Genomic DNA, 23,911 nt, shown 5'->3' with positions numbered 1-23,911 from the left:
GCTCAGGCTCATTAAAACACGCTAAACACACAGTTGTCCAGCCTCTGCTCAAAAATCATAACCTTGACGTTAAATGTTTAAATAACTATCGGCCCATCTCTAAATTGCCATTTGTCTTAAAAATAATGGAGAAAATTGTCCTGTCACAACTACAACCATTCCTGAATACCAATGAGATCCTTGATCCATATCAATCAGGGTTCAAAGCCCTCCACAGCACTGAAACAGCTCTGTTAAAAGTGACAAACGATCTGTTACTCTCTGTTGACTCTGGGGAAAATGCCATCCTGGTTTTACTAGATCTTAGTGCTGCCTTCGATACCGTGGATCATGACATCCTTTTGACACGTCTCGAACAGTGGGTTGGTATTAAGGGTACAGCACTAAACTGGTTTAAATCCTATCTTAAACATAGGACATTCTCAGTGGCTTTAGGTCAGTTTTCCTCTTCCTCTGCCCCTGTCACCTATGGGGTCCCTCAGGGATCCATCCTGGGGCCAGTTCTATTTTGTCTGTACATGCTCCCTCTTGGAAACATTATTAGGAAGTATAACATCTCCTGTCACTTTTATACTGATGATTCACAGCTGTACCTCCCACTAAAATCTAGGGATTCCCTACAGCCTCTCCTGGACTGTTTCGAGGACATTAAAGGCTGGATGGCAAATAATTTCCTTCAGCTAAACAGTAATAAAACAAAGTAATTATCTTTGGTCCCTCTCACTCCAGAAGCCATCTCCCCAGTAAGCTAGGCCACCTCACCCCATATGTGAAGTCACATGCAAAAAACCTGGGTGTTATCTTTGATTCTGAGCTCTGTCTCGTTAAACAAATCAGTTACGTTGTTAAAAATAGTTACTATCAGTTAAGAACCATTTCCAAACTCAAGCCAATTCTGTCTTTCAATGATATGGAAAAAGTAATTCATGCCTTCATTACATCACGACTGGACTATTGCAATTCCCTTTATTTAGGCCTTCCCCAGTCTTTATTAACTCGCCTGCAGATGGTCCAAAATGCAGCTGCAAGGATGTTGACTGGTACTAAAAAGCACGAGCACATCACCCCAGTCCTAGCCTCTCTTCATTGGCTCCCTGTTCATTTTAGAATTCAATTTAAGACCTTGCTGACTGCTTTCAAAGCTCTTAAAGGTCAGGCCCCATCTTATATCACAGACCTTATTCACTGGCACTCAGCTCCTAGGTCTCTTAGATCTGACAACAAATTTCTGTTGTATGTCCCACAGTCACAACTAAAACTAAAAGGTGACAGATCCCTCCATCTCTGTTTTTAAATCTAGGCTGAAGACACATTTTTATTCTCTGGCCTTTTTGGCCCACTAATATTTTAATCTGTTGTCATGTCTATAACTCTGTATTTTGTCCCTTGTTGTTGCTTATTGTTGTCGTTGGTATGTTTCTCCTTGTGTTTTATTTTACTTTGTATTTTAATGTTCTTTGTACAGCACTTTGGTCAGCTCAAGCTGTGTTTAAATGTGCTCTAGAAATAAACTTTATTTACTTACTACTCTCTTATCATTTGGGAACCTAAAAGAAGCTGATTTCCCGACTTGTTTAAGAGATGCAGCTTCTGTTGAACTGCGCACACTGTGTACAATTCCCATTCCCAGTCACATACACACACACATACATGGAAGGGAAGTGTGTGTCACTGCTACATAATTCAATGTCGACCAGAAGAACGTGAGCGGACAGGCTCTCTGTGCTCACGCGGGAATTCTCTGATCACTCCATAGCACTTAGACTATAACTTAGTTATAATGCGCAGCGATGTGCAGCGAGGAAGAAACGGAAAGAAACAGGAAAGGAGGAAAGAACAGAGAATGGGAACGAAGGAGGGAGGCGGGTAAAGAGAGACAGAGAGGTTGGAGGGGAGTTATATACCTCCTGGAGCCTGATGAAGAAGAGGAGAAGGGCTTCCCTCCAAACAGGGAGTTCCGTGGCTCCTGGGATGATGTTTTAGTTTCCACGGTGACAGGCTTCTGCTCGGGGATCTGGGCCACTTGAAATCTGAATATGTCCATCAAGCAGGGAAATGATCATTGTTAATTTTATGTATCTCATGTGACTATGGCTCCATTTACTCACAGTTATGTCAGTTGTGTGTGTGTCTGTGTGTATGTGTGTGTGTGTGTGTTTCTGTGCCCGTGTCTCACCTCCCCACGGACAGCACTGTCAGCTCTCCCTCCTTCTTCTCTTTCTTCTCCTTCGCCTCACCCCCTCCCACCTTCTCCTGCACCGCGTTTGGCACGACAGCTTGCGTATGGTGCGTGTCCACGCCCACTCCCCCCAGCAGGGGGCTCTTCTGCTGGTCAGCAGCTGTGTCCAGGGAGGGCAGGATGAGGGTCTGGGGGGGCTTCAGGGGGTCTTTGAGGGAATCCAGGGGAGGGATCAGGACCGGGGGCCATTTCCGCTGGGCGCAGCGGGAGCAGCAGTAGCCGTGTTTGGGGGCCAGGCCCGACAGGCCGGAGATGGTGTGGAGGTGGGACTGGTGGGGGCAGAGCCTGGGGAGGGAGCGGAACTGAGAGAGGGGGGACAGCACCGGGAACCTGGGGTGGAGGAGAGGAGGAGGAGGGGAGGGGGGGTTGGAGCAGAGAACAGTGGATCAGTGGGTGCAACAGTTACACTCAAAATGCTTCATTCATTTATTCATACATTCAATTTAGTCAGCACAGAAAGTGAATTTCCTTCCAAATTCAAATATCGAAAAACAGAAAAGTTCTCACATCAAATCAATGACAAAAAAAATACAAAGAGATACACCATCATGAGTTAAGTACAATTTAAATTTACATCTTGCATTGGTTGAATTTTTTCCATTCATGTCCATTCAGTGTACGGTATATTATAAATTCATAAATGTATCCTGTAATCAAATACACAGCATAAATGCATAACCTTCTTCATAACATACACTGAACCCCTCATTATTTCTAAACACACACACACACACACCTTTCCCCTCTCCCGTGGCCCCATGCAGGGCCACTAAAATTACTGAAATGATATCCCCAGTGCTCCCAATTGCTTCCTAATAGAATGTTCAAGAGTTTTTTCTGATGTTGCTTAGCAACACACCATAGTTCCAGGAAGTAACAAGTGAATCCAGACATGTCCTTAACCGCTGTTGGTATACAGTATTATTATGCTATGTATTGATATGTCGTTGCGCTTTTGCTTATTGAATTTGACTATATAAGTGGAAAACAAATGGAAAAATGTAATCTTAAGTTTCAAATCTTTCAATGTTGCAACCATTTTAGATAGAGGGCTCGGCCCCCGTAGGCCCAAAGCTCCATAGTTCTATAGCTTTCTATTGTTCTTTTGTGTAGGTCAGAGAGGCAGAGCAAGAGAGATGAATACAGCTATGTGTCCCAGCGCTACGCTAGCTAGTGGGTGTCCTTCAATGACCCCGGATAACCTTTGCCGAACCTCCCAACCCCACACACATACACACACACACACACACACGCACACACATGCACACAGCATGCACACGGCATGCAACCACAGTTCTGGAAAGCTCTTTAATCCTGTCTATGAATGTCTGTGTGTGTATGTGTGTGTGTGTCTGCGTCTGTGTGTGTGTCTGTGTGTGTGTGTGCGTGCATTCAGAATGTTCTCGAATCTAAAGCTCATAGGCTACAGCAGGCCATTGAGCAGCAGCACATTGCTAGAGGCCACTGGGACTCACTATTGTAGATGTAGTATATTCCATAGAGTGGATTGGATCCAATTATCAACTACACTATCAAGATACTGTAAGACACGATGAACTTTACTGATTCCTGAGGGGAAATTAGGTCATTGCAGCAGCAAAGAGTAGAGGTGCAATTTGGAGAACAAAGAGTATAATGATGATAAATGATGTGACTAAAAAGAATAAAAGATCTCAGTATACCAAATAAAATGTGTTCTTGCTCTTTGCTTTTTGCTCTATGATGGCGATTAACAAACATACAATGTCTACAGTTCACAGGTTTTATTTTTTTTATATCCCTTATTACCTTTGTCCAGTACAAAGAGCACTGGACACTGATAAAGTGGTGTAGACTGTGACATACTGCAGCATATTGCTGGACTGCTCAGATTGACTTCTATGCTGATTTTTTCTTCTGTGTCTTGAGCGATTTAAATGGCCGCAACTTCCGACCCAAGTTCCAACCACAACTACTCCAAATCATGTAACCCATGTAGTTACACTCAAGCTACAAGATATGTGATGTTCACTGAGCTTAGTGACACTCCACAGTGCTTAAGCCTCATGACTCCATAGACATTGGTCAGTCCCTCAGACATGAGGGACTGAGTCACTGCTAATTATTAGTCTTCTCCATAGCTTTACTGTGGGCACACAGCAGATGTTCTGTACGTTGCTGTTACTTGCTTTGTGCCGAATACATTTGAATGTTTTGTTTAATGCTTCATTTTTAATACTCTAATACTTTTTCAGTGTTTATGTTTTTTTACTGTGGAAGAAGGAAAAAATAAATGGCAAGCAGCTGCTTAATATTATTGAAATGAAATGAATGAATAAATGAATGAATTGAGTTGAACTGACTACCAGTAGAGAGTTAGTAGCAGCAGGACAATCGTTTGTAAGTGTTCCAGTATCGTCCAGTCCCTCCAGGTTTTCTCCACCAGTAATAGCATACACATGCGAGTTTAATGAAAACCAGCTCTGACCGTTTTGCTGAATAAACCACAAAAGGGAACATTAATATAGCATGCAGGTACCTTTTTCTTTGCAACTTACAGTATACCAAGCACCTGGAAAAGTTATTGGATGTGCATACATACACTACTTTCTTGCTAAAGATGCTCTAATGCAAAACTCGTTGCCGTGCATCTGAAAAATCTAATCTAAATTCCCAGTTAGGGCGTCTTATATAATGCAGCTGACTCTATAGGGAGCTGAAGTCAAGTCATGTTATACTATAATTCTATTAGACTCTCTTTCAAACAATGTACAATTGTAAATGAAACTGAATCTCGTGGTTTTGAATCTAGATTAGTATTATTGCATTGTCTGCAAAGACCAAGCCCCTCATTGTAACGTCTATGGGGAGACTAACATGTCTATCGTTAATATAGCAGATGTGGCCAAACAGCTAACCCTCTGCGTTTGTCCCTGAAGAGCAACTTTCTGTCAGTGATTCTTGGCAAGGTTTCTCCCTCTTAATTTCTCTCCCTTTCTCCGCCTCTCTCTGCCTCCCCATCCCCTCCCCCATTCATTTTCATCACTCTTGGCAAGAACCTCCCTCCAAATTTCTCACCGCCTTGCTGTCTCGCTCCCAAAATTTTATCACCCCCCTTCCTCCAACTGTAGCTTGACCTTGAGCAGCATGACTAAGCAAAAAGTATATGGTGAGTATGTGTGTGTGTGTGTGTGTGTGTGTATGTGTGTGTGTGTGTGTGTGCATGCATTTGTGTGTGTGTTTGTGGTCTCTTACTTGATTGACGAGGCTTTGCTCATGGCCATCTGCTTGCTCTCGTACTCCAGCAGCAGTTCCTCTAGTGCAGCAGCATTTTCTGAAACACACACACACACACACACACACACACACACCCATCCAGATGAGACATAATCAATGACAATGTTGTGACAGTCAATACCTTTACTGTCCCAGACGACAAATTAAGACAATCAAACAACTCCCGTCTGCTTATTGATTTAACAGTCTGCGGTAATGCGGTTACAAACCATATTAGACTCTAAAAGGTATGTGCCAATGAAATGTTTATATATAAAATCTATTCATCTTGGAGCATCTTGCTGGCTAATTGGACAAGTGCTCTTGCCTGGGAAACAGTCCAGACACCCTGACGTCATTTTAGGATTCATGGTGTATGCTACGCTGTCACTCATACGTTTATCTCCTCAATTAACTACTTCTTAACTTAATGGCCAGCAAATGTGCGTGCATCACTTTGTGAGATGTAAACAAAAATTGGTAACATTCATATCTGCTGCAGACAGCCTCAATGTTCTGTTGGCAATGCTGAAACGCTCAATGTTAGGTTGCTCTCCAATGAGATTACACAACAGAATTTAGGTAAACTGCTATCTGTTAACTCATTTCACAGACACGTAAATGATCTTGTTGAGTCAGTGGTTGTCATGAGTTGATGGTTAGTATAAGAGAATACCATGCATGTCTCCAGTGTTGAGAGGTGAGTGTTTAGAGATGCACCAACTTTCAATGCATAGACTGCAAACAGTGGAACGCTCATCCTCCTTCAGCAACAACCCCGTGGTTCTCTGTACATTCTGCAGTGTTAGCAGTGGGGAGGTTGTGCTGACTAGGGTTCACCTTCCCCTCCCTTTCCCCATTCCTAACCTTAACTATTAATCTAGGATGGAAAGAGGGAGAGGGCGATGTCCTCACCGTGAGCAAGAATTGAGCATACTGCACAGAGAGTCAGAGCTTGTGGCGTCTTACCATGGAGAGGTGGCTTAAGTTGCGGCCATGTTAAATTTGCATGTGGTGTACACACCCATTCTGTGATGATATTGTCTTCTCCTGTTCCTCTCCCAAGCCATTAGTGATGAAACTGCTCTGAAACCGCTAACTCAAGATCAGTGACATCGCCTTTAGTGTATGCATACCTTTCTTCTCAGTAATGAGGCGCACCAGGACACTGATGGTGTCTTCGTTAGGGTCGTCAGGTATGTAGGGACAACCGTTGCCTGGAGTGAGAGAAAGTGAGACAGAGAGAGAGAGAGAGAGAGAGAGAGAGAGAGAGGAGAAGGGAAGAGACAGACAACGAGAATTAATTATTAATTGAATGATTGGATACACCCTATCCACAGATATGTTTACCTTAAATCTCCACAACATCAAGTTCACTCTGAGTCAGATAGAGACTAAATAAGGAGATACAATGTCCAACTCTCACGGCTGGGTCACATGAAAAAGACAAGGGGAAAGAAATCCCTGGTACATTGCATATAATGCACGTCACTGCTAGCATACAGTGCCTCTATGCACTGATAGGACTGATAAGAACTGTGGATGACTGAAGAGCAGAGAATAGATGTGCCACCATGGCAACCCCCCCCCCCCCACCATCCCATAATAGCACAGTGAGGCAGTTGAGAGGAGAGGGGTGAGGGCACGGGGGGTCCAGAATAGCTCACTCAGCTATCATGCTCCATTCAGCACTGCTGAAGCACACAGAGCTCAGTGTGTGAGTGGTGTGTGTGTGTGTGTGTGTGTGTGTGTGTGTGTGTGTGTGTGGTGTAACAGAGCTCCTGTGTGGGTATATGGTATGTCCATGTGACCACATGTATCTATAGTTATTTGTGTTACAGAGAAGAAAATGTGTTTGTATGAATGCATTTATGTGTCTATCTGAGTGCGTCTGTGTGTGTGCTTATCTGCATAAGCGATGTTGGGGTGTTGTTAGGCCATAACAATAACTCTGTCTCCACGGTGGCAGTTGCTATGTGGGGATAACGGCATCCATGTGACAGTGTGACACTCACTCAGTCCCATTTACTGCTTCAGCCATGTCATAACCACTGAATTACTGTGATAGGAGCAGCCATTCCCATCAAATCACCAGTCAGTTGTCCTGTTTTCAGTTCAGAACTCAGAAACATAGCCATGGTAAGACGCCCTATATTGTAAAAATCAGCTGGCATAGATTCCCAAGTTCAAACGGAGCAGCGCTGTGGAGCTAACATGACTGAAACTGAAAACTGAGGGGAACGGGATCTTCCAAGATGGCCAAAACATTACTCAAAAGATAAACAGAATGGAAGTTCCTTGAATGCAAAAAAGTGAAAGTTTATTCATGCTACATATAAGCGCACAAATGAACAAAAGCGCAAGGAATAGCAAGGAATGAACAGGCAGCTATGCAATGTGGGCAGCTATGCAATGCATTTCAAGCATAAATGCTGCCCACATTAGCCTTTTTTGTGTTCATCCCATGCTAATTTATGTGCTTTTGTTCTTTTATGCGCTTATAGAGTATGTAGCATGAATTAACTTTTTAATTTTTACATTCAAGGAATTTCCGATCTTTTGAAACTAAAGACTGCAGTGACTAAACTCTGTGGATATGGATCTGAATCCAGCTCACAATCTTTCTTGCTTGTCATCCCCACTCCATCTCGTCCCTCCTGTCTTTCCCTCAGCTTCCCTGTCACTATCTGCTCTCTAATAAGCCAGACTTTTGGGGAAAAACTGTGGGGAAAGGTCTTCCGAGGTGGCCAAAATGTTAATCAAAAGATAAACAGATTGGAAGTTCCTTGAATGCAAAAAGTGAAAGTTTATTCATGCTACATATAAGCGCACAAATGTACAAAAGCGCATAAATTAGCAAGGAACAAACAGGCTTATATCATGCATCTATGCAATGGGTTTCAAGCATAAATGGTGCCTGCATAAGCCTTTTTTGTGTTCCTCCCTTGCTAATTTATGCACTTTTGTTCATTTGTGTGTTTATACAGGATGGAGCATGAATGACCTTTCACTTTTTACATTCAAGGAACTTCCAATCTGTTGATCTTTTGAAACTGGAAACTACAGTGACTACGTTCCATGGTTTATGGATGTGAATCCAGCTCACAATTCTTGCTTGTCATCCCCACTCTATCTCGTCCCTCAGCTTCCCTGTCACTATCTGCTCTCTAATAAGCCTAACTCTTGTGTGTCTACAGCACAGTCCGAGCTGCCACTGCAGCGTCTGCTTTCAGCCTTGCCAAGCTAAGCCTGGCCTCGCCGTAATTCATCCCCATGGGTGTTCCCCCTGACTGGAGATGATGAGAAAAGTGCTGGGGTAGGAGGTTTGCCTCGAACGTTAGCCCAGTCAGGACTACACCAGTCAGACAGACAGACAGGCAGACAGACAAGCGCACTGCAACATGGGCAGTTATGTAACGACAAGCGAGAGAAGGAGAGGGGAAGAGGGAGAGAGACGAAGGGAAACGCTGATGGACAGAAACTTTCCAACCATCCTCCTCCTCCTTCCTTACTTTTTTTTTTACCTGCAGCCTTTTAATCCCTCACTCTCTCCATCTTCCGTCCTCTTTACTAACTTCATTTGACACGCTGCCTATGTCCCCTTCTCTCGTCCTCTACCCACCTCTCTCACTCACTCACACACATATACACACTTTATCTCTGCACCACTGCATCAACTGTCCTCGAAGCTGTGCACAACCGCAACCCCCACAGACTGACGAGAATGCGGGGAGGAAGAGAGAGAGAGGGTTGGAGAGAGAGAAAGACAGAAGGGGGAGGTAGGGGTGTGTGTGTGTGTGTGTGTGTGTGGGGGTGGGGGGTGGGGGTTCAGGACTAGACCTGAGGCCTCATTTGCATGGGTTTTGTCTTTCCTTTTATCCTAACTTCGAGATTAAAATTGTGCACATGAATAAGATACTGTTCCCTGCATTGTCCTTAATTAATTTTCACGAGTCTAGGCTTTCCATTGTGCGGCCCTTGAACACTAGAAACTAACAGATTACCGAATGGGAGCGAAGAAGAAAACAGAGTAAATGAGAACAGAGAGCAATGTAGAGCAGAGCAGAGTGGAAAAGACAGGACAGGAGAGAGGAGAAGAGGGAGGAGAAGAGGGAGGAGAGAGAGAGAGAAAGAGAGAGGGGGAGACAAAAAAGCCAAGGTGAGGACCTGATTGAATAATTGATCTGGGAAAGGAGAGATGGATGGATAGTGTCATGTTCAGACGAGAGGGGGTGGGGAGCCAAGAAAGCGGATGAAGGGAGAGTGGAGGGATGGATAGACGGACGGGGGTGGGTAGAGGGGGGTGGGGGGTGCGGGGCGGGTGAGGGAGTTTCCCCCTGGTGCAGCGACAGCTTAAGTTTCACAACACAGTGCTGGGACTGAGAGAGCAAAGCAACGCCGAAACCAAAAGGCAGAGATCATACACAGCAGGACTGCTGCTGTGACTCCTGCCTGTCAACATGGATGTATGACATTCTCCATCTCCATCTTCATAAAGGCAGTGTTTCAGGAAAATTGGATGGTTTTAGCATTTTAGAATATAAGTCAAATTTCAAATTAAAAATGTGATAAGGATATTCCTCAAGTCACTTTAGATCACAGCTAAAGTTACAACGTATCCATTTATTCATTCACCCGCTAATTCCTCTTCAGGGTCATAGGGAGCAAGAGTCTATCCCAGCATGCATTGTGCAGAAGGCAGGGAAGCAGGGCAAGAATACAATGTATCTATAGCTTTTCACTTTTATATTTGAATGAGAATGTGTATACGCCTAAAAACAACGCAAGACTCGGCCTTTAGCTGGATCTATTGGCCTTGGATCAGCCTTACTTTAACTAAATCTACTACACAGATTCAGTTGCTGACACACAAGAACAACTCTTATCTCTGCCTTATGCACCAAGAGGCGTAAAAACACAAACTACAGCAGTGGTGAGGGCTGAAATGTAAAAATAAAGAAAGCAAGCTGATAATCCAGGAGGTTGGTTGTACTGGGAAACTCCTAAATGTGAGTATGTGTAACTGAATGAGTAGGAAGCAAGGCATTGTTGATAAGGAGCGGGTTTAGTCAACCAAGACTAGGTACATAAAGGTAAAAAAAAAAAAAAACTCATTATGTTGTTTGTAGCCTTATCCGATATTATCAGGTGCTACAGGCGTGTTCAATGGGCCGTTTGCTGGGGAACTCTGTTGCTTGAAGTAATATTCCACAGCTGAGCGACTGTGAATGATCACCCCGCAACAATATCAATAGGTGGCCTCGTAATGATGCAATGTTTTTTCATCAGCAGTTTCCAAGGTCCCATTTTTCTCACTTCTGAAACTTGAATTTTTAAATTACTCAGCATCCCAGCCTCCCTGTGTGCAGTGGACCTTTTTGTAATTTTATCATATGGTCGCTGCTTTTGCCAGCTCCAGGTTAGACAGGTCTAGTTATTGCTGTGCAAGGAGGATTCATGCTTTTGGTTGTCGTCAGCAGTATTTTTTTTTTTTAAAGCAACTGTTGCTTAGTTAATGCCATGTAAGGCCATTTTGCTGTTTACATCTGCAAAAACTTAACCACTTAACTAAACCTTTTAATCCTTGTCCTAGCCAGTTACAGTAAGCCGTCCAAAGCAGCAGCTGTCATGGAAACGTAAACAGTTGACGTGGGACGGGTTATCGGAAGGTCTGGTCTTCTGAGGCGGCAGCTGTGGCCCGACACACCCGATGTCTGTGCTGAAAGGGCCGGCAGTACATATGGCTACTTGGCCGTCACACAGCTTTGCTCTGAGCCTCGCACCACCAGGTAGGATTTCTCACACAGGTGGCCGAGGGAACGTCTAGCTTAGCCTTCGTCTGTTAATGCTTACTCGCCAAATGACGATGCTGCCTGTCGGCTACAGTGGAGCGCAGCACTTACAGACAGCCCCCTCTCTAAAACAGCATCTGTAGGCTACAGTGAAATGCAGCAGATGCAGATAGACCCACTGGCTAAGTCTCCATATGCTAGTGGAGTGTAGTGCTACAGATAAGCACCCTGACTAAAACAGTATTTATGCTACTGTAGAGTGCAGCACAAACAAACAAGCACCCAGGCTGAAACAGTCTCTGGGCTACAGTGAAGTGCAGCACGTACAGATAAATAACCTGGCTAAGGAAAAGCAAAGGAAAAAACAAGCATCTGAGGTAATACTGGGAGAAATGACTGATGAGTAAAATAACAATTTGTCTTTGTGTTGAGTTTGACAGATTCTCACATTTCCTTTTCTAGGCTCTATCAGCTTTTCTAGCTCAGCCGTTCATTTGAACAATACTTTAAAGTGAACGGTAACAGCTGATCTCTGCTGTGCTAGATAACACCACAGTGATATATGTGACCCGAGGGCATCACCTGCTACACAACCCTGAGAACCAGGTTGGTACATGATGTACAATGGAAGCATAAAGTACAATCTGGGTGTACATCTCACATTGTGTGTGTAGGTCTCTACAGAGAGAGACAGGAGTAAGTGCTACATTGTTTGCGGCCTGGTTTCCAAAACCATAGATCCTGACCTGAAATAGGTCGGGCCTATGGCTGGTGGAGTCTCACCTCACCTCAGTAACAAGAGTTACTTTGAATCTCTCAGAGTCTCAGAGAGAAAGACTAATATTCATTTAGGTCCCAGGCTGAAAAAATAGTTTAGCTACTCTTGGTCTATGGGGAGTCCCATAGCACAATACCAATATACTCTTTCACAAAGATGGGACAGATATAAAGACTATTATATTATATTACTGTGAGGCTGTGCAAACCGCAGGGAATGGGTGTGGTAACCCAACACTTGTTTTATTGCTTGATCGCTCCGTCTGTCTGTCTTTGTCTCTCTGTCTTTCTCTCTCTGTGACCCCAGAGATTGCGAACTATGCCTGGTCCTCTCCCTATCTCTCGTATCCCACTTTTCGATGTCTACCCCCCCCCCCCCACCCCCCACCCCCCCACCCCACCCCTCTGTCTCTCTCTCTTCCTCTGCCCTCCCCCGCCGTCTCTCTTTCTACTTTTTTCTGTGTCTGCCTAAGTCACTCTTCCTTTCTCTGACGCGAGCGGAGCGGGTGAGTCGGTGGGAACGCTTTTCAAACAGGAACATTGCTAGAATAACAGTGTGTGCTTAGGAAAACATAGCATGCGTGACATACAGTGACCCCTGTGCAAAGTCAAAGTTGAAATCCGTGGAGATAAAAAGCCTCCAATGCTTCCCATTGCGTGCGATCACATCACGGTATACGGACTGTAGTTACACGCAGAGACACTGCTCTTTGGGCTTGGCTTTGCCCTAATTTCTGACAACACTTGACCACATCGTGTGCATGCGTGTGTCCGTTTATGTGTCTTCTAATTTGGCATTTTTATAGACGTTTGTATATAGAACGTGACATCAACCTGATCTTAAATGCTAGTTTCAGCAATCGCTCTCCCTGCCACTTTCTTCCTTTTGCTCTCTCTGTTTTTCTCTCTCTCACGTTTCTTTCCTCTGTCTTCTCCTCTCCTTTCATTCCCTCTTTAATAGCAGGCTCTCTCTGCGGCCCCATTCCTGTCTCTCTTTCTTTATCTCCCGCTCACCTTCTTTCTGCGGCGTGGCGGTCTCCTCGTCCCCTCCCTCCTTCTCGGCGGTGCAGCGGTATCCCTTCTTCTTCAGGATGTTGCAGATGAGGATGCCCAGCAGGCCCATCACGCAGAAGATGGGCACCAAGGCGAACACGGCGTACTCCGCCGTCTTCTCCTCGGCGCTGCGCACCGCCGTGCCGTTGACCGGCCCTCCGCCGCCAGCGGCCGGGCCCTTACCCACCGTACGGACTGTTCGGACGTGGGGGGCCGAGGGAGCTGGGAGGAAGAGGAGGAAGATGGGAGAGAGAGAGAGAGAGAGATAAGGGGGGGAATACGGTCATGTCTTTGGAAAGAGCAAATGATGAGACTGTAAAGTGAACGACAGATGTTTACTGTGTGCAGACAAACACACCCTGAAAACACACAGACACACATCACGGGATCATGCTTACTTTTCACACAGGGACTTTTGGTGGAAACTTCCCCCGTGGCACTGGAATGTAATCTGCAAAAGAACACGTAAACACACACACACACACTCATCAACACTAAGAAGCTGGCCAGCCATGTTCAGGATACAGAGCCATGCACAAATCAATCTTAACAGCAAGCAGTGCATGGGTATTTGCAGAGCTGCTGAAAACCTAACCTAGATTGAAAAATACAACGTCTGCTACACATCTCATGAATTCATTTCGAACTCTGAAGTTAAATAAACAATACAAGACCACATTAGTGAAGTCATTTACCAAGAGAGGCCTAGACAGAGAGAGAGAGAGAGAGAGAGAGAGAGAGAGGGGGAATGAGGTAGAGAGAGATGGAAAGTCAGTGGGAGTAGTTGAGCGACAGAGCAGGAGAAAAGCATTGAGAGGAGAAAGAAAGAAAGGAAAAAAGAAAGAAAGAAAGACAGAAAGAAAGACCGAAGTAGCAGAAAAAAATGCATAATTAGAGAGATAGAGGGAGAAAGCGAAGGGGGGGAGTCATGTGGTGTGGAAGTGTTTTACAACGGAAGAATGATTCAGCGGTTTTAGCCTGTGGCATGTTATGTCCTATAGTGCCTTGCTGTTGCCTACCCACTGCGATGCATGACGTAGTGTGTGTGCCTGTGTGTGTGAGTGTGTGTGTGTGTGTGTGTGTCTGGTTGTTTTCTTCTATTGTTGTTCACGCGACACAGAGAAAATGACAGGACTTGATATAGAACGCATAAAAGTTTATGAGGTGCATGTTTGAGGAAAAAAACATTGATGTCAAGCCTACTGTTTGACAGAAGATGGGTGGATGAATAGAAATGCCGAGCAACAAGGTAGGCAGAGAGACAGGCGGCCCTTACCCAGGCAGACACTCTCCACAGACAGCATCAGAGTCCGAGGTGCCGGCGGTCGCTATCTGCCGGCCGAGGGTCTCACAGGAGGCGTGCGGACGGCAAAGTTCAGAGTCGAGTGCGTCTGAAAACGTTCCCGCCGGGCAAAACTGGCACCGCACGTCCTCCTCTGGCCTCTGGATCTGCCCACAAGCCTGGCAAGAAAAGAAAGAAAGCACTCTCAAGCTCAGGGAAAAGAGTCTGCAAGCTGACAAAAATGAAGGATCCCCCTCCGGGTTCAAAGGGCTGCAGTCTAAAGATTAAATGTTGGAACAGTGAGCTGAAAAGTAGGAGGCAAAGAACAGACATTCAGCTTTGTCTCAGTGTTCACCAATGTTAAAACAATGACAAACTCAAAATAGACCACCTCTTGTAGCTCTGCATATCTTCAATAAAAGGTATAATTACACAGATCTAAGTCAAGAATGGTAGTTCTCCTTTATCAATCACAAGTGATCTACTGCAGCTGCATCATTACTGAGGACAATTAATCAATGAATCAATGCCATAAATGTGTATCACCATGTAAACATTACTTTATGAACCAAATAACTGACAGTAACTAGACACATAAACAGCAAGTGAAGAGTGGTGTTTTTGTATTCAAGGTGCCACTCCAAAATATCAAACACTACATTTCTGGTCAGAGGCTAAAATTATCTTTTTGTACTCTGTTTAAAGTTAGGTAGTGGAAATAAATATATTCTCAGTCCTGGCAAGACTCAAAACAAACCCAAATATAGCCTCCAGCAAAAGATTTGGTCACTGCAAATAAAAACATATACCCGTGGTTCTCATCCTGGGGTTTGGGACTTTGTAGTCCGCTGTGAAGTGATTTTGTGAGAGACTATGGAGCCTGACAGGTTCTCACAACATTTGGCTCCAGCTCACTATTATGTCACAAGTCATTCCGCCTCTCCATTATATCTTTACTGTAGCTCTACACTATACAAGCTAATGAGAAATGCCAGCAACTCAAATCACTCAAATACATAAGATAAGTCAAGATAAGATCAAGTCAAGAGGACACAAATGATTTCAAGAGAATGCAAAAGCACTCTCTATAGAAACTGATAATGTAAAAAATTGAGTGATAATGTAATAACTGGTCAAAATGTTATGAAATGTCCGTCGAAATGTGTTTAAGTATTGCTTTAACAGGTTTTATTACATTTTTGACTAATCTAGAGGGACATTTTATCACATTATTACTGTCAGTTATTACATTATCAGCTGCGAAACACCCTCCCATGTCCCTTCAAGGCTTCCTTAGATCTGAGAGGTTCTCTTGTCTCTCTCTCTCGCTCTCTCTTACCTTGGAGGGCTCCTGGCCAGCGGGACATTGCAGACACACACACCCTTCCCCCCACCGACACTGCACTGCTGCAGTCCCACCACAGCCAAACACCTGGAAGACACACACACACACACACACACATACAAACACACAAGTTCATGAATCATGGGTAGCTTGCATGAAAATTGACTGCACAGACTTTTTTTTAATCATACTGTACATGCCAGGTAGATACTGTATATCCTATTTAGAGCCGTCTGTTTAAATGCTTTAGGTCTAGAAGGAGCCTAATTAAATGTTAGACACATAGACTACATGCACTCACACTCTTAAAAGTGTACACATCATCTCTCTCTCGCTCTCTCTCTCTCACTCACACACACACACACACATATTTACCGTAAGGAGGACAAGAGCTGAGCAGCAAAGGTGGTTCCTCATCTTCTTCAATGTATTCTTCTATGTACATATGATCTAGAGGAGAAGAGAGACAGTACAAAAAATCAGATGATTAGATCCACTCCCATCTTAGAAAACAGCATCCATTGCAGGTTTAAATTATATTGTACATTAATATTCAACTTGGTCACCAGGTTGAATAAAGCAATTGTGCACATTTGACATGTATTCTGAATAAAAATGTATTTATGAAACTCGGTCTAGTCAACACACAGCAATAAATGACGCTGCAAACGTGCAAAAAACAGAGTAACTCCCTTCTCAAGCTGTGACACACACACACACACACACACACGGCGCAAAACACCTGAGTCATTTTTGCGACTTATCCAGGGCACAGTGACTAGAGTGACAGGGAGGTAAGGAGTAGTCGTCCGTGCCGTAAATAGCATTTAACGTGAATCAGGTTCTTTTTATGGATATGGGTGAATGGACAAGGATTTCTCTGTAGCTATTTTTGGGCCATACACACACACACACACACACACCTAAAGCAATTATTCACTCGGGTACAACATATTAATTTCCGAAAAAAAAACTCTGATATCAGCTGCCCCTGGAATATGTACTCACTACTGGTTCAGGTGATTTAGAGGTGAGCAAATGTTTTTTATAGATAATTGTAAACAAAGCCAAATTACATCTTGAAAAACATGACAAAGAATGTTAAAAAGGTCATGACTGTCCTGTTTTTTGTCTCTATGTGCTTAAAGTGTGAGTGACATTGAGTTCAGCAAGGGCAGTCAGTCTATATTGATGGCTGATTGGTCATGATCCCCCACGTTTGGATATGCGTGCCACAAGCTACAATGGTGTACTAAAGTAAAATATCACATCAGTCTCTGAAGTATTTGCCATCGGAAACCATTTGACAACAGCAGAGTAAAAATAGCATTACTCCCTAGTCATCGCTCCTTAAACACACACGGATGCATGCATACATGCATGGTCAAGTACATACACACACACACACACACACACACACACACACACACACACACACACACGGAACAAGTGGCTGGAAAGCCATTCATTATTGCCCTTTACTGTTGCTTATATATAACTTTCATGGACTAAGCAGCTGCCTTTGGCACCTGATGGACCAGGTTCAGATCCCACTGGAACTTACATATCATGAAGAAAATAAATTATTGTTATCACCGACCTCTGTGTTTGCTTAGGACACTTTTATTTGCAAAGGATACATTTTTACTGAAGTGTCCTGAGACTGAAGTTGACAAACCTTCAGATCTGAGTGAAGATCCGCAAACTCTTACCTGCTTTTTCACTACATATTGTGACCTGACCTGACGAAGAGCCTCCTGAACATGCTGTCTATGAGGTTTGTCACAATAACTAAGCAGCAGGGTGGCCACCCCAGGGTGCAGCCAGGTTCAATCCCCATGACAGCAAGCATCCACTGTGCTGAAGCCCCATTAAACAAGACGCTGAATCCCTACCAGCTGCTCTGTATCTGACCCTGCACTCTGACCTTCCTGTGGAGCGGGGCAAGCAATAAGAACATTGATTTTATTAGATCAATAAAGTTTCACAAGAAAACTGGGTCTTTATTAATTTTCTAAACCTCCAGGTTTGGCCATTACTGTCTACAGTAAACATGTGATATCAGGTCTAGAGGCTAACGGCTCCCCAGAATGATTCAGAAAAATAAATACATTGCCTGAAGCAAACTATCGTAAAACATATTAAAAAAAAACATGGTGTTAAAACAATTTCTTTATATGTTATAGCAATCTAGCAAAGTAAAAATTATTTACTGCATAATCTACTGCTACTGCGTGACCAGCAACACCGCTGAGCAACAGCCAGAGTAAAACAAGAACATGACAGTTTCTTCCTCAAAATGTGCTGCGATTCCACTTTTGCGGGCAGAATTACAGGGATGTGGATTTGCACGGGACTGGTATTATCAGGAGGACCTCGGTCTGCCAGAGTACAGCAGGTCATTTGTGGTGGAATTTTTACTTTCAAAATGACAGACATTACGGATTCACACAGCATTAAAATCAGTGACGACAACTCAGCAATTATTACCCCACGTCCTGTGCGACTTAAGTCCTTGTGAATCCAATAATCTCAAGAAGCCGCGCAATGAAGGAGTGCAAGGGACCATGCCAAAGATTCACAATACAATGTTTGGAATGTTTTCTCTTCCCCCGTGCTCTTTAGTTTCCTCCCAGAAGGAGAATATCTAAGTGACAGATTGATTGGCCCCAAAATGGTTTATAAAACCACCACTAACCAAATATAAAAACATGGAGGCGAAAGGCATGTGTCAAGAAAAAAGGAGGAGAGGAGGAGAAGAAGAAGAGACAAGATGAGAAAAAGATGAGACAGATAAAATGTAGGGGAGGAAGAAAGAGAGAGAAAAGAGAGGAGAAGGAGAAGTGGTGCAGAAAAAGTGAGCAGTGCAGGGAAAGGGAGAAAGTGGAGAAGAAAGGAAAAGAGAGAGGACAGAGAGAGAGAGAGAGAGAGAGAGAGAGAGAGAGAGAGAGAGAGAGACAGACTGAGAGACAGGACAAAAGACAGAGAGAGAGGCAAACTCACCCCAGACTTGCAGTGGACCGACACGGTTGCCGTGGCAACTCAGCGAGGATGCTACGGCTACTGCTGCAAATGCTGAGTCAGGACCAAACTCAAACACACTCTGTCTCTCTTACAGCTGTCTGAGAACGCCACAGACACTCAAACACTCTCTCAAAGTCACACGCTTGCTAGTTTGAAAAGCTCTGAGAAACTTTTAAACAAACATTTTAAACAAAAACGTGTGTACGCGATTTAACAGCTATAAAAATACAAATAAAAAAATTAATAAAAAAAAAAAAAGATATATTGAGAGAGTGTGAGACAGAGTTAACGCTAAAATGCAATTGGTCAAAAGAGTCACAACACAAGTCAAGTCAGTCTAGCTGAATGGCAAAGTTCAGCGTACCTGCCTGTGTCTTATACTGTCATTCTGACCACAGACACTCCCCTCACATCCTTAGCACATGCCCCCTTCTGTCACTGCTAAAACAGTGTGTGTGTGTGTGTGTGTGTGAGTGTGTGTGTGTATGTGTGTGTAGTGCATGAGGGGTGAGGCCAGTTTAATGCACCTCCTCACCTTTGACCACGCAGCAAAACATAATGTTTTAAACATTAGTTAGCAAGCAAATCAACACTTCTCCACTCCAACCCATTCATTCTCTTGCTGTGGGTGGTCAGCACACACACACACACACACACACAAATGCACACACATAGAGACACACAACACACAGCCTACAGCATAGCTCTGGCCTGTGCTTGTACATGTGAATGTGTGTGTGCCGGCATGCATGAACATGCCCTTGTGCACGTATGCGTGTATAAGTTTATACATAGGTACTCGTTTGTGCATGTGTGAGCGTGTGGGCACACACACACACACACATACACACACACACACACACACACACACACACACACACACACCCGCAATGCTATGCAACTCAGCCAACACCAAGCTGTGCCTTTATACAAACAAGAAAATAAAAAATGTAATGAGTTTATGATTTTGGTCCGGCAAGGCCCTCATGCCAATGACAGGCTTCTGCAGCATAATTTCAGGGAGGAAGAGAATGATAAAGCGAGGACGGAAAAACCACCACTTTGAAAAAACAACATAGCCCTGGAGGGCAAGGGCCAGTAGATCGAAATGGGAGAGGGAGAGAAGGCAGAGGCAGAGAGACAGGGAGAGAGAGAGGGAGGGAGAGAGAGAGGGAGAGAGAGAGAGAGAGGGGGAAAGAAGAGAAAGTGGCAGGGAGTGAGATTGCTAAAACCAGCATTTAAAATTCAGCCTGATAGCACGTTATATATAGAAGCATCTGTTAAAATGCCATATAGACCAGAGCAAGAGGCTAATTACAAGTCACACACACACACACACACACACACACACACACACACACACACACATACATGTACGCATGCACGCACGCACGCACTCACATGCACACGCACACACAACTAAAATAAGAAAAAAACGATCAATAAAACGACAATGATAGAGAGAGCAAAAGAAAAATGGGGCCTACAGTTAAGCATTTCTTTTTTTGGAAAGTGTCAAGTAACAAATTGGACTGGTTTAGAGGGATTGAGGAATGCTGGTTTTCCAGAGCGGACCTCACTTGACCTCTACAGTTGTGGTCACCGGACCAAATGTGCTTGAATACAACTGACAGAGATAAATGGAAGCAGAGCAAAGTAAAACTGGTGTATCGAATGCATAAAAATCCCTCATCATCCTTGTAACACAGTGTTTTTCAAAGACTGGACTGAGAACCTAAGGTGGGTCATGGGTCAGGTAAAGGAAGGCGCCCAATTTCTATTGGCTGGTAGGTTTGCAGCACAAGAAAATCCTTTTGAAAATGTAGGGGAAAATGTTTGAAAACCAGTTCCATATCACAGTTAGACCGTCTTTACATCTGACCTCCATGCACAAGTTTGTCCAACATTTCTTAAACCACAGGTCAGAACCTAAAGGTATGATGCAGGACGATTAAAACGGGGCGCTAAATTATTCTGGAGAAATTGACATCAAATGTTATTTGCATTGTTACATTACTAAAGTGTTCCTAAGCCTTTGCTTATTGGGGTGATTGCTGTGGGCATGTTGGCAAGCAGCCTGTATTAATCTTCCAAATCAATAGAAAGGTTTTTGGACACAAGAAAAATCATTTTGGAAATATGGAACCAGGAGGAGACCACCTGACCACCATCCACAGGTAATGCACAAATGTTTGTCCTGGGACCATCATCAATAGGTGAAGTGAGTCTAAAAAGATGGTCCTCAAAATGCCCTCTCCAGTCCCCACTGACCTTAAAAGTCATGCATTCACAGTCAGGCCGTCCAAACCAGCAGAGTCTGTGTGTGACGTTCCATTTAAATCCAGTGTGTCTGAGGTTTTCCCCACAAACCCACTACAGAAGTGACCGCCACACGTGGGACTTCCACTGTCCCCGAAGGCACGTGCTGTATCCCCGTCTCCCTCGTACACCCATCCTTTCATCCTTCTCTTCCTTCCCTCATCCCTCCACCCGTCACGCAGCGCTATGCCAACTCAACAAACAGCGCAGCGGTCTCCATCATCCTCCATTCTCCTAACCCTCTCTCCCTGTTTCTATTCTGCCCTCAATCCCTCCATCCGCCACCACAGCCCACAACAATACAACAGAATCCCAAAATCCCATTTTACCCTCTCTTCCCACTTGCCACTATTTCTTTATTTGTCTACCTCAGTAACATTCCTACACCTTTTCATCCCTTCCATTTCTGTAGTGTGTAGGCCAAGTCTGCAATGGGCAACAGCATTGTGTCCAGTTTTAGCCAAAATACCCTGAGGGCTGTAATGTGAAAAAGGTGGAAGAGAAAACCGCCGTACCTGAAAAAGTGGGCAGTGAGGTTGAGCTTTTCCAGAAACCGAGGCACTCTTGTATGTGGAGAATGAGAAAAGTTTATGTCAAGTTAAGTAAAAACAGAAGTCAAAATATCTTCTAACTTGTTTCAGCCATCTAGACCTTCATCAGTGTGTCGGAAAAAAAACCAGAAATACCTCAGAGCTGCAATATCCTGCATACAATACATTTCATGCAACGTCTGTGCATCATAAGTACTACCTTTTTGCCAGTTAATCTCACTCACTACTGACCTGGCATCAGGTTCTCCAGCACCTTTTCTAACCTTAACCATTAATGGCGAAATTGCAAAACTCAGCCCAGATCAGCAAATTCACCCTCCTGGTCAAGTCAGTCCTAGAAACACGTTCTCCATCTAGTTCAAGGGTGAACTTTTCAATCATTGTGTTTGTAGCTAGTCCTGATGACAAACACAGGACTGAGACACTCATAGTGAAAATAAGCTATAATAATCCTCTTTATCATGAGTGACACCTGCAACACATAGTCCTAAAAACACTTTTCAACAGAGGTGTACAGTGAAAAAACAATTTAGTCTGGGACTAGACTTAATCCCTGCTTGGGAAATCGGAGTCCTTCGTCTGCTTGCTTAAACTCGTTTTGTCTTTCTCACTCTCTTCCCTCTCTCCCACGTGCCTTCTCTGCCCCAAGCCTCGTTTCTTCTGCTTCATTGCTGGCAATCCTGTAATTGCATTTTATAGTTTGTATTTTTCACTTTTCATAATCCTCCTCCTTGCTTCACGCCTGTGCCGGCCATGTGCTTTGGGTTGGGAGGCTGCTGATGCATGGATGGGTGGGTGGAAGGGGCAGAGAGAGAGAGAGAGAGAGAGAGAGAGAGAGAGAGACAAACAGAGTAAGGGAGAGAGAGAAGGGAGTGTAGGAAGAGCAGGATATAACGGGACATTAACACCTCTCAAAATATCCCAGGGGACACAATAAAGAAGCCAACACAAAGGCTAAACAACGCTGGGCTGGAGACACCAACACCCACAATGCCTTAGTCATTTTACGTGAATGGATGAAAACAACAAGACAGGACAAATGCAAAACAGGCCAAGAGTGGGAAGGGAGTATAGAGAAGGAGAGAACGTGATGACTTTTCCTAAAGTGCGTAAAACAGTAATTACCCAAAACCCTTGATGCTGTTGTTTGACAGATACAAATAACAAGTCGCGACAACATCGGATGACCTGTCACATTTTCTGTTTTGTTCTGCGGACCTAAAAATAGCAACAATAAAGAAGTAATGGCAAGGACATGACAAAAACATGGACATTATTCCATTCTGTGGTGGTTTTTGGGGCGAGGACTGGAATCACAGCCAGTGTGTTTCAGAGCTTTTTCTGGCGCCTTGATGTCATACTCCAGCTGAGCTGAGAAATCCTACTGGATGAAGTTGTGAAGGAAGGAAGGAACCACAGAAGGGGAAACCGAAGAATGAGTGGAATTCCAGGCCTTTCAGTCTGAGGTCAAAGAGCGGCAGGAAAGATCAAAGGTAAAGTAGGGTCCAGCAGCCGCCATCTTGGCTTACAAACAATGGGCCATATTTATCAAGTGTACTAGATTCTGGTTATACACGTGACTCTTACATGGGATTTTTCCAGGATGCATTCAATGTCAGGTCCGTTAGCTGAGCTACAATGTTAGCTGCCTTGCCGAGTAAATTTGAGTTAATATACAAACTCTTAGGGTTAATTAAACAAGCAAAATAAAAATGGATGAAAATTTTGAATCAAGGTGTTTTGCCAGAAGTGTTCTCATTACACCAGATAGAGTTAATGAAGCCTTTACAGCTTCTCAGCTTGAAGACTGCTGAACAACAGGGATGTCATGGCTATTGCACGGCCGCAGCCCATGCCAGTATCATGTCAGTTTTGTTTCACTGGCTAGCTAACTGGAGCATCTTCCTTAATGTTCCTATGCCAGTAAACAACTGAGCACCAGTGCCATGCTCCGCCCTAGCAGAATTTGTATGTACTTTTATGTACGCCCCCTGGTACACGATGATGTCACCACTAAAGATTTTCCATTTTCCAGGAAGTAATGAGATTTTGATATAAATATAATACAATTATTTTTTGTCATTTGTTGGCATAAATTGTCAAATAGATGTATGGTATGATAGTAAAAATGAGCTAAAATGAAAAAGTCACTTTTCATTTCAGTGTGACTTTAAATTTGTCCAGATGTCTGTCGTTTGAGCCGGAGGTGTGGCTATGCGAGATAAGGGGCATTCAGACTCACATTGTGATTATAATCTTACATAGTCTGGATGC

General features: G+C 43.9%; 1 protein-coding gene across 1 annotated transcript in view; it reads right to left on the bottom strand.

The window, feature by feature from the left end:
• The window catches only part of relt (RELT TNF receptor), a 73,363-nt gene that overhangs the window by 819 nt on the left and 48,633 nt on the right, over nt 1-23,911 (bottom strand). Inside the window, exons 2-11 of the mRNA XM_078284067.1 lie at nt 18,747-18,844; nt 16,119-16,193; nt 15,738-15,830; nt 14,393-14,577; nt 13,515-13,567; nt 13,078-13,338; nt 6,631-6,711; nt 5,474-5,552; nt 2,177-2,569; nt 1,905-2,030 (exon numbers count right to left, since the gene is read on the bottom strand). Coding sequence (XP_078140193.1) covers nt 1,905-2,030; nt 2,177-2,569; nt 5,474-5,552; nt 6,631-6,711; nt 13,078-13,338; nt 13,515-13,567; nt 14,393-14,577; nt 15,738-15,830; nt 16,119-16,160 — 1,313 coding nt within the window. The 5' untranslated portion in view covers nt 16,161-16,193; nt 18,747-18,844. The remainder of the gene's footprint in view (nt 1-1,904; nt 2,031-2,176; nt 2,570-5,473; nt 5,553-6,630; nt 6,712-13,077; nt 13,339-13,514; nt 13,568-14,392; nt 14,578-15,737; nt 15,831-16,118; nt 16,194-18,746; nt 18,845-23,911) is intronic.

This window comes from Centroberyx gerrardi, chromosome 6 (genome assembly GCF_048128805.1).
Source record: "Centroberyx gerrardi isolate f3 chromosome 6, fCenGer3.hap1.cur.20231027, whole genome shotgun sequence".
NCBI lineage: Eukaryota > Metazoa > Chordata > Actinopteri > Beryciformes > Berycidae > Centroberyx > Centroberyx gerrardi.
The sequence above is the reverse complement of the archived record's forward strand: the minus strand, read 5'-3'. Positions and strand labels throughout refer to the sequence as shown.